The 11,557-nt window shown below is 41.3% G+C and overlaps 3 protein-coding genes across 3 annotated transcripts; 2 read left to right on the plus strand and 1 right to left on the minus strand.

The window, feature by feature from the left end:
• Positions 1-1,492: 1,492 nt before the first annotated feature.
• On the plus strand, positions 1,493-3,551 carry GCG54_00015674 (uncharacterized protein; the record flags this gene model as incomplete). The annotated part of the gene is made up of 3 exons (XM_045415450.1): positions 1,493-1,582; positions 1,634-1,930; positions 1,983-3,551. 3 exons carry the CDS (start codon positions 1,493-1,495, stop codon positions 3,549-3,551), a joined length of 1,956 nt encoding a protein of 651 aa, XP_045256194.1.
• Positions 3,552-4,379: 828 nt separating this feature from the next.
• GCG54_00015675 (uncharacterized protein) lies at positions 4,380-5,920 on the plus strand (the record flags this gene model as incomplete). Its single annotated transcript, XM_045415451.1, has 2 exons — positions 4,380-5,160; positions 5,211-5,920. 2 exons carry the CDS (start codon positions 4,380-4,382, stop codon positions 5,918-5,920), a joined length of 1,491 nt encoding a protein of 496 aa, XP_045256195.1.
• Positions 5,921-6,324: 404 nt separating this feature from the next.
• GCG54_00015676 (uncharacterized protein) lies at positions 6,325-7,226 on the minus strand (the record flags this gene model as incomplete). Its single annotated transcript, XM_045415452.1, has 2 exons — positions 6,325-6,894; positions 6,972-7,226. 2 exons carry the CDS (start codon positions 7,224-7,226, stop codon positions 6,325-6,327), a joined length of 825 nt encoding a protein of 274 aa, XP_045256196.1.
• Between the last annotated feature and the right edge of the window lie 4,331 nt (positions 7,227-11,557).

Here is an 11,557-nt window from a genome sequence, read left to right on the forward strand (position 1 = left end):
TTTGCGTCGACAAGTGAGACATATATGTGAAGTATATAAACACGCTGCCTGAGTTGCGACATGAGCGTTCATTCCAATCGATTTCTCATCCCATTCAATCAGGTTAAAAGCTCTTTAATTACACTTAGAGAAACTCAAAATGAACCCCAAGACTGTTTTTGCCATCATTTTCGCCTCCACGGCGCTCGCACTGCCCAGCCGGAACCAGAACGATGTCCAGCCCCGAGAGGCACTCCCTCAGAGAGGTGGTGGCGGGGCGCCGTCTCCAAACTGTTGCGGAATCATTCCACGCCCTGCCGGCTGCCAATGTTAAATTGTGAGTGACAATATTCAACACCATAGATCCCGAACGGCGGATGGCTCTGCTTGAATCCTACCCCTAATGCTCATCTTGCTTCTTGATTAGGAGCATTGTGGCATATTGTTGCTGGAATACGTCAGAGATTGCGGTACCTGTCGGTGTCTAGCTGTTTCGTTACTGGGTGCTTTCCAGGTAACGAATGTTGGAGCGACGATTGCAAGGATTTGGGAGGGGGTTTCGCAAAGGATGATAGGGAGGCCACGAGAGACGTCCAAAATGACTGTCGATATTCCTCCCGTAATCACTCTTGTCTCTGGTGATAGAATAGCCCTAAAGCCATTACACAAATCCCATTTTCTTCTGTTACTCAGTCAGACCGACATTGACGCAGTACACGCCCCCCAACGAATTATCACTACATGAGCTTGACTATAAATCACTAATTGACCTATGAATAATATTGCGACTGTTTGGCCTTGCGACTTTGGTCTTCTATCATTTGGACCTGAAGTGGACATGCGTGCGATCGACAACTTGGACAGGCAGCTGAAACTGCCGCAGATGATGCCTAGGGACAACCTCGCGCATTGAGAAGTTTTTGGAATGCGTTTTAATCGATCCAAGAAAGCGCAATTGCTTGCGCTTGCCCGTCAGACTTCAGTATATGTACAAGAACCGAGAAAGAATTTGCGTTGTTGTATGTTGATCAACCCGGCGCTGGATGATTTCACACCATCGACACATGCTGCGCAAGAAAACTGTTACTGATTATGGCGAGGTTTCAATCCATTTCACACGAAAATGCTGCCACCCTGACTATGACGCCTAAATCAACGTCGTCGGTACGTCGGGGGATTTGGCTTTGACGCTAAAGGTTCAGCCCCGAACGCCAAACCAAATCGGCCAAACTAGTGTGTGTGCAGACTGCGTGAACATATACAAAAGAACGGGGTTTCTCAGACTTGTCAACACACATTTTCTGGGTACAGCAAGACTCTAAGGCACCTAGGGTCTGCCAAGCTCCGTAAATGCCCCACCTTGCTGCCTATCATGAACTTGTAACACCATGGGACTTCAGCGAAAATATGAGCGGCGAGTATGTATTTAATCTGTCTTCAGCCTCCAACAGACAACACAACTCATAGCGTAGTTAATTATTTTCTTCCACAGCACAGCGCTTACTGCACTACCATGTCGCACGAACTCGTTCCACGATCCAACACCCTTGAATCCGACCAAGGAAGCAATCCTTTGGAAAACAAGGCCAAGGAAGATGAGCTAGTGAGTTATCAATAAAGTCTCTATCTCTCCTAAACTCTGACTTTGAGAAAGGACTGGATCATACGCAAGCCCGGCTTTGGTCTTCCCCTTGGTCACATGCCCGACGCCGAAAACCGGTTCCCGTTGCTGTATATGGATGACCGGTGGGGCGGAGGATGGCGCGCCGCCACGCTGCTCATCCGCGAGTGCTGCATGATGAAGTTTATCAACGCGCTATCCGACAAGCCGGAGTGGTGGCGCAAGGTACAAGACGACGAGGTTGCCGGAAAGTGGAAGAAAGAGGCCTTGCGTATGGACTGGACGCTGTATCTGAAGCACGCCGATTTCACTCCCGCGATGGCCGACGCCGTAAGTCACGCTACCGATCATTTGTGCGGACGCATTGTTGACAAAGTTCAAGTGCATCAGCGAATTGAAAAAGAAGGCAGTTTTATACGAACAGACCGGCTTGATGCCCGTACTTGACTACTCCATCGCCGTCATCAAATCCGACGCCATCATGACATTCGATATGGCTGCGTCTCTTCGGAAAGGCGTCAAACCGCTGGAAGAAGTTCCTGCAGAAGACAAAGACTGGCACCCCAACAGCAACGAACAAGTTTTGGATCTTGTGCATCCTTCTCTTTGGCCATTGATGTACGGCCGCTCTAGGGTCCTCCGAGATCGCGTCATCGGCCTGGATGACGCTCTCGAGCATTGCGGCACGGGAACGATTCTACCGAAGCGGAAGCAAAAGGAGACGGAGATGCTCATCAAAGCAGGCAGTTTCTGCGAGGAGAGCATCACCATTCTTTCGAACTTGTTCCAGTGGCTTCCCTGTGATGTCAAAATCGATTCAACGACTGGAAAAGCCAAGATTGCAAGCTACATCAACAACCTGCACCCAAAGGAACACAGCGATCTGTACGCCGTCATTGAAAGATTCATCGAAAAGTCCCTGCCGGCGTGGGACATCATCTACAACTGGGAGAAAGAATTCTCGGTGCAGCGTCTTCGTACAGACGAGGCCGGGTTTGGGGATTGTCCATGCCCTGAACTATGCCAGTTGGACGACATGAATTGTTCATGTGAGCCATGGAAACGTCCCGTGGGCGAGGGCGAAGAGCCTAGAGATCCAGATGACGAAGAGCAGTACGACGACGAGTACAAAGACTCTGAGCGGAAGAAGCTGGATGACGCTTGGTTCTTTGCGACCCATGCCCTCAAACTCCCCGACGCCGACCCTCTGGCGGAAAAGCACGTCCGCATTGACAGCTCCCACGTCAAGACGCATGGCTTCTTCAACAACAAGTCCCAGGTCCAAGTTATCGTCAAGCTCGCAAACATCCACCTCACCCCCGACAAGCCCTCGTACGCGGGTGGGTCATGGCATACAGAGGGCCAGCTCAACGAGCATATTGTCAGCACCGCATTGTTCTACTACGACTCTGACAACATCACCGAGTGCACCCTCGACTTCCGCACGTCCGCCAATGGCGATGAGCTCGACGAGGGTGCACTTTCGTATGAACAATATGACCACCGTAGCATCGAGCGCACATTTGCCGTCCAGCAGAACCAAAGCATTTTCCAGGACATTGGTTCGGTGGTGACGAAGACGGGACGGGCACTGTTTTTCCCGAATTTGTTGCAGCATCACGTTTCGCCATTTAGGTTGGCAGATCCGACGAAGGAGGGGCATCGGAAAATCTTGGCGTTGTTTCTGGTGGACCCCGCGATCGAGATTGTGAGTACCTCAAACGTGCCACCACAGCAGAAACATTGGTGGCTCGGGACGACGGGTTTGGACGGCGGGAAGGGAGTCTTACCAGCTGAGCTTGGCGAGTTAGTTGCCGATGAGGTGGAGTGGCCAATGGGGCTGGCGGAGGCAAAGGAGGCGAGGTTGAAGGTGATGAAGGAGAGGACTTGGCTCAAGGAGGGAGAGGAGGAGAGATTGAAGGATGTGACGTGGAACTTTTGCGAGCACTGAAGACCACTCTAGGCTGGTGCTTTGGACAGTTGCTGGATTTGAAAAGCAACGAGGAGATTGAAACGCTTGCGACGTTGGCGGATGAGCAATTCATTCGAACTGAGAATGATGCTTGCGAATAATCGAGTCTTATATGCACTAGATATGATCTCTCTAGTTTCAATACTTTTACTATAGAAAAACACTTTCAGATCGTTGAGATGCTGCTGTGGGTAGAGCACTTGACTGGTGTCGCATTTTCGTTGGAACTTTTGTACCCTTGTTGGTCGTGATGCTGCAGCATTCAGGTTGGCGAGCCAAGCAAATTGCTGCCTTTGGTCATGGGGCCGGAACCCCGTCCAATGGCAGAATCCAAGCGGAAGTACTTTGGTTCAAATTCACCTATCTTTTACAGATTCTCAAGAATTGCAGTGAACAATTCAAGATAAGATCACGCCATTGGCGGTTGTCACACATCTCGCACGCTAGGCACCCGTGGCAGATCCCTGCACCGACGGGCCTTCAATCCCACAGCCTTCTGGACCTGCGTCAACCAGCCCTCGTGATACGTCAATTTCTCTCTTCCGCACCCAGAAAAGGGTCTCACTGCGTCTATCCCGGTATCTGCTGACATGGACTTGGTTGACGTCGCAGCCTTGTGGGGCAGCTGAACAAAAGATTTTACGACTGCCTACATTTAGCAGGCTGACGAGACCAACGAGCGGTTTTTCGGTGGTTGCCAGATTACGTATCCCCCATCACACATGAAGACTACAAGTAGTCATCATTGTCGCTGCTGCTGACAGTTATCAACGGAAATGGTTGAAGCATCACCGCTTACATGCCAAAATGGACTCGCTGACATGGGCCAGATTCACAACCCCATTCCAGCATATCCGCACATCCATTTTCCTAATCCTGACATGGATTATAACGAGCGCATTAGCCCAGGACGACAATTATACCTCGCCATGCCTCTCTGACAACTTCAAAGACCCAACAATTCAGCACCCAGGCGGCCTTTTCTCAAGCGACGTCTGGCTCCGCCGTGGCCAATGCATTCGCAACACTGATACCTATGCCGTCTGTCGGAGCAATCTCATCGCGGTCCTTGATGACCTGTCTGCCCTTCAACAGACCGAGTATGGCGCCTCGGCGGGCGTGTTGACACTCCTTCCCACTGCTGGCGCTCTCTTCGGGAGCCCTACGGCAGAATTGTGGGCGCTGCTGAGAATGTCTCCGATAGCTGGCTTTCTGGCACAGTGTCTGACCTTTGGCGCAACCATGGTGCCTTCTGAGACAGAGGATTATCTCAAGGTCTCTAAAGCCCAGGGATGCACGGCGATGCGTGTCCCGCGGGCGACGGAAAAGGGAGATGAAGACGAAGGAGCGACTTACGAACAGACTGCGAATGAGGTCCAGCAGCGTATCCGATATGCGATGGATCAGGAGCAACACGGATCGCTGGGGTACGCAGGACTCTCCGCGAAATGGTTCTTCATCGTTGGATGCCTTGTCCTGGCAGTATTCGTAGGGGCTTCGCAGGCTTCCTTGGCCGTCATTGAGCAAGGTGCAGTGTATGCCAACTGGTGCACTCTCACTTCGTGGGCTCACATTTGGTACCTCGTCGGTATGTCAACTTGGACACCGTTGCCGAGCACTGCTAACGCATTGGAATAGTAACATTCGTTGCCATCGTGGATGGATATATCAATATTCCCTTCCACGAGCACTGGAAGGTATACATCACTCGGCAAAATGTGACGCTCAACGGAAGCGACACAGCGGCCCCCGAGGAGGGAAACTTTCTTCTCGATGGCTTCAAAGACAAAATGATGAAGGAGAGTATCAAGACTGCTGAACCAAAGTGGAACGCGGTAGACGGGCACAACTACGGCTCGTCTCGACCAAGTCGGCAGATGTTAGTTGTTATCTCCGTCTCTCAAGACGACAAGCGCCCACCGTACTGGTTGTCCGGTCTCCGACTCTTCTTCCGCGCAGGTGGCCTCACTTGCTACGTATTCGCCACGTCGGTATTCGCCGCGGTGACTTTATTGGCTATGCCAATGGCACAGATGGTTCTCATGGTGATCGTGGGATCGGGATTCTTCAGTCGCGCAGTTGTGCAGAAGATGGTGAAGACGATGTACCAGGAGAAGCCCGTGATGCATCTGATCGCCGCGGATGAGCAGACAGCTGATCGCATGTTGACTGACATCATGCAAATGAAGGGAGACACGGCAAGATCTTCGTCTTCGTACGTTTTTGAGGTCGACGGAAAGCTGTGGATCCAGCAGGTTTGCGTTGGTTTGGGACGTCTATGGAAAAGAAGGTTGTTTGGGTTACTGGCAGAAATGCCCACGGTGCAGGTTACTGGTGCAACTGTGTGAGAGCCGATCGTGTACTTCATCCTATGAGTACAAGGCCTAACTAGCGCTCGCTTTTGACGTTGCATTGAATGGCGACTTCATTTGGCAGTTTGCTATTTTATTACAAATGAACCCTTTGCAGTGTTTGAACTTCTGACTGCTGTGAGTTATCCCTTGAGAAATTAAAACTCGCATTTGGCCGGCTCTTCTTGCTGAGTGATCTCCATGTGCCTGTCTGTCAGGAAGCTTGGCTATCATTTTCATTCCATTATTGATATCATCAACAATAACCCTGTTGACTTGATGGCCCAAAAGATGCGGTCAAAGCCTCTCACCATGTTTTTCACTAGACATTGTGTCTGTTCTTATTGAATGCGGGACAAGGACGAAGTTGGATTAGGTAGGCTCGAATCTCTTCGCAGTACTCAATCAGGCATCGATGATGACCCCGCCTTATCGCCCCTGTCCAACCTGTCGCGCCGCACGCGTGGAGGGTAATTGACCCTTTTGCTTCCCTGTGGATCAATTGACTGTTCCAGCTTCTGGCGAGCGGACTCCAGTCTCGCCAGCAGACGCGCCTCCTCAGTCCCGTTCCCCGTGACATCAGCCCCTGCGGTGAGAGACGATTCCATCAAACCTCTGTAACACTCACTGAGCGTCAAAGAGGCCTCTTTGATTGTCTCACGTATTCTCTTGCGTCTCTGCCAATGTTTTCGCCATGTCAAGATACCTCCCGAGTCGAGGCCGTCTCCCATGGGAAAGTCGTGCCTTGTGCCATCGGTCTGTCCTAAAGTATACTCTAGTTCTGCTTGTTCGGAATGAACTTGCATAACAAGACTCTCATAAAGGTGCTGCAAGCTTGCTTGGTCGTTGGCCGTGCGCCGTTGGGCAGAAAGATTCCTGAAATTGAGGGTAATAGTTTCCAGCTGGCCCAGTCGTTCTCGAACGTAAGGGAACCACCCTTCAACACCTCCGGAATCAAAACTCAGAGCAGACTTTGCATGGAACATCCACAGTTAACACAGGTTCGTATGTATCTTTTACCATTTTCTTTCTCCATGGGGAGGCTTACCGGTGCGCGGGCATCATGCTCAAAATCATCGTCGTTGCCGGTCATCTCTCTTGGCACGGGAGCTTTCCTCGCCCGCGTGCCGGGCTCGGTATCGATGTCGTGGAAGCGGAAATCCAAATCTTCCGTCGCGTCGGCCATTTCATCATCTTCAGGGACCTCCATGCAGGCACGCTCCTCGTGGCGTGGCGACGGCAGTTCTGGCCGTTGGCGCTTCGCCACGGAGGCCGGATTTAGCGCGGAATTGAACGGAAACATGTTGAAAAACGACGGGTAGGACCCAATCAGAAGGTCATGAGTCGCTTGCAAGGTAACCGGAACGTTTGAGGGACAGCCGCTTCATTTGACTAACCATGATGGAATAGGGTTTCCCCCCTTTTATCGTTCATTTTGGTTGAATTGATTTATGCAGCATATTTGGCCGATTCCACGCAATGATTGGTCTGTCAGTGCAAGGAATGAGACACACTCTGCCTATCTCGCCAACAAGCCAATCATTCGGAGCCTTTTGCTGCCCAAGACCCGTATTTTCCGCACGCGTTAGGATTACTGCAGGCTCGGCGAGCTCAACCGAGCCAGTCACGTTTGGCATGGGGAAGCGGGTTGGCAGGAAGGCTGCCAGCTCAAGCAGTGATTGATGGCTGACAACGCTACGTCGATTCGTATCACCTGATACTCCCCACCTCATCGCTGAGCCCAAAAAGCTCCAGACGACTCCTTGCCGACGCCAATCTGTTCGCAGCCTATCGCACTACAGCTGACAGTGTCCATGCTGACTGAACCAAAGTCCAAGGGCGGCAGAGTGGGTATCAACAGCACTAGCACTGTACGTGTACTTAAAGATGTTGCGGGGGGTTCCCAGTTCACCACATGTAGGAAACGGGCCGGGCCGCTTCCACCAGGCCAGCCGCTGCAGTGGGTGCTCCAGGCTCACTGAACGAGGGTGGCGACCGATCAGGCCCAAGTACAGTCCGTTGCATTAATAGCGTCCACCCCCCCTTTTTTTCCCCGCTTATACAAAAACATAAAAAAAAGTTAATTTTATACTATAACGTGCATTTTACTATATTATATATAAAATATATTAAACCTATTACTAGTACCTTAATTACTATTAATTATTATAGTTATAGTAGTATTTAAATATATAACTATATAATAGAGATATAAGGTATATATCTAATACCTCTATAGTAGTTAATTTACTTATAGAGGTATTACTAACTTAGTTAGTTACTTTATCCCTATACTAATTAACTAATAAATCTTATAGGAGATTAAGATAATATTACTAAAGAATAAAAAAAGAGACCTATAATATAACTTTATATATCTACTTAATATAGGTTTTATATAACTTTAAGTAATATAAAAGTATATTAGGAAACTTAATATAAGTTCTTTAGAGTAAATAGCTTTAGTAATTAACTAGAGTAATAAATCCCCTAATAGTTTAATTTATTTATAATATTAAGTAAAAGTCTACTACTATATAGATAATACTTAGTTATTTATAATCTACTATTAGTTAATATATATCTATAGTTTATTATATTAGATATACTGAGAAAGACATTAAGCGATAATAATAATATAATAATACTTAGAATATTAAATCTATAGCTATTAGTAATTATAATAATACTACTATTTAAAGACTAAAAGACTTATAAGCTAGTAAGTATTATTAGCTATACTAAACGAATAATTTAATAATATAGATCATAACGTAATATTACTAGCGAGGTATAGAGATATAAGAGGTACTACTAGAGTTAATAAAAGATAGAAATATAGTATTATATAGAGCTTCTTAAACTACTATAGTACTATAGTAACCTATCCCTTAAAGAGATATAAGATTTCCTATTTAAAGCTTTTAAGATCTAAATTAGTTATTCTATAATTAGTTAATAGTTAAATATATCTAGCTAGATAAATAAGAAGTTTATAATTATTATTACTTAATAAAATAATAAACTATAATATAAATATTTATACTATATATAATAATATTACCCTAACTAGCTAGTATTTATTAATAAATTTAGTATTAATAAGGATACTAAGATATAGAGGATTAGATAAGTACTAAAAAGGCTTATTATATTTTAAACTATAGAGATTAATTAGTTTTAAAACTCTTATATATAAATCTTATTAGCTCTTATATTAAGTAGTATTCTATACTTAACTATATATTATAGTATAACTAATAGTAATAAGTTCTTTTATTAGCTATAAGAATACTTTATCCTAAAATATAAACGTTTTCTAGAGCTAAACTCTATTATTATTATAAATAACCTCTCCTATTATTATATACTTAAAGTTAAGGATTTATATTAGGTATTAAGTATTAATCTTAAGTTTCTACTTCTATATTTATTAAACTTTAACCTTATTAAGGAGTATTTTAGTAATTTAAAGTAATATATTAGGAAAATATATTTAAAGTAGAATAATAATAAGAATAATACTTAGGATTTTATAGAATATCTATATAACTATACTATAAAGATTAAGTATTATCTACCTTAAATTAAGGACTATTTCTACTATTTATTTATTAACTTTAATAGGATAGAGTATATATTTAATAATATTAAACTATAAAAGGGAGGATAAGCTATAAATATTAAATATTAATAAGTAATCTAAATCTTTATTATATAATTATAATAGATCTTAATTATATTATTATATAGTAGGAAATTATTAGATCTATAATTATAGCTAGTAAGATTACAAAAAGTTCAGCTATAAGCGTATAAGAACATAGAAAATATATTATTATCTATTATTTTTATTAGTAGCTATATATATATATCAATTTTACCTATATAGTAGCTGAAATATATTATTAATACTTATAGCGATAATTTATAATAATAATATATCACTATAGTTAGAGACTTTAATTATAGTTAGAGACTTTAACTATATTAAACTAAGAAGTATTAAGATAGATTATCTTATTTATAGATCTAAAATCACAGTAATTCTATAGCTTTTATATATATATAGTAGTAGTGTTAAATCTATAGCTATAAGTAGACTTTTCTATAGTTAAATATATTATATAAGAAAATCATATATATAGTTAAACTTCATATTACTCTTACTATATTACTCTTCTTCTTTATCCTCCTCTAAGTAATATATCTCTATTAATAATATATTACTTAAGATTTTAATCTAATTATCTTCACTACCTTACTTAACTTTATTTTATTTAATCTATAACTATATAGGTAGTATCTATAATACTAATAGTAGTAATAATAAAATAAAACTAAAAAGTTCTAAAATACCTATAAAGTTAGCTATATTTAATAGTAAATAGCTCTATATATATTTACTATATTAACTAACTTTAATTAGTATACTATAGATCTCTTACTTAATAGATTAATATAGTACTAAGGTATTAATATATTAGGATAACCTTAACTTACTTAAAACTAATATTATAGAGTTTTTAAGTAGTACTACTATTATCCCTTCTAGTAATCTAGTATATATTCTTATATAAACATCTCCTTCTAATTCTTAATAGTTTAAATAAAGTTTAAAGTAAGATATTATATTAGAGATAGTATTAAACTACCCTCTATAATAAGCGCTATTATTTATAAAAGATTTAATTAAGTTCTTAATATCTTTAGTAAGATTTTAAATAAAACTATATTTAATAAACTAAATATCTAATAACTTATAAACTACCTATAAGCTACTATTTACTAATTATAGTTTCTATAACTTCTTTTTAAACTCTTTATTAATATTATATTACTTACTATAAATAGATATAAACTACTTAATAAAACTAGCTACTTAATCTAAAGCTTTTTAGGGTAAATCTAATACTACTAATAAGAATAAATAAATTAAGAATATAATACTTAGTTAATAAGTACTTAGAAGGTTTAATAGCAGAAGAGTTAGTAATAAATACTATAAGATATTTATATATAGCTAATATACTACTAGTACTAATATTAGTAGTAATAGCTATATATATAGGTTAGAATATTAAAAATAATAATCTAGTGCCTTTATATTACTATATATATTAATAATAGTATTACTATTAGTATTAGTTAAGTTAGATCTTAACCTTAATAATAGAAATATAATATTTTTAGCCTTCTCTTCTATTATTACTATTATCTCCTAATTATTATTAACTTTAATAATATTTTTATTTCTCTTACCTTAGTATTTCTAATCCTCTATAAACTAGTTATAAAGAATCTTACTAAGTAGTTCTTTAAGTAGTTCTATATTAATAATACTAATCTATCTAGTTATAAGAGCTTTTATTTATTTTTTTATATAGTAAGATTTAATCTTATAGTACTTCTAACTTAATATATAATACTAATTAAACTTCTTATTACTTAAACTATTCTTATATTTCTAATACTTTAAGTAAATATATATATAGAGAAGTTATCTATATATACCCTCCTTCTAATACTTAATATTTATAGGATTATTAAACTTATAATTAATTACCTCTTATATACTAGCTAAAATACTTATTTAGCTACTTTTTTAAAGTATTTATATACTAATTACTATAT

Source organism: Colletotrichum gloeosporioides (assembly GCF_011800055.1).
Source record: "Colletotrichum gloeosporioides strain Lc1 chromosome Unknown consensus_118, whole genome shotgun sequence".
In the NCBI taxonomy this organism is placed as follows: domain Eukaryota; kingdom Fungi; phylum Ascomycota; class Sordariomycetes; order Glomerellales; family Glomerellaceae; genus Colletotrichum; species Colletotrichum gloeosporioides.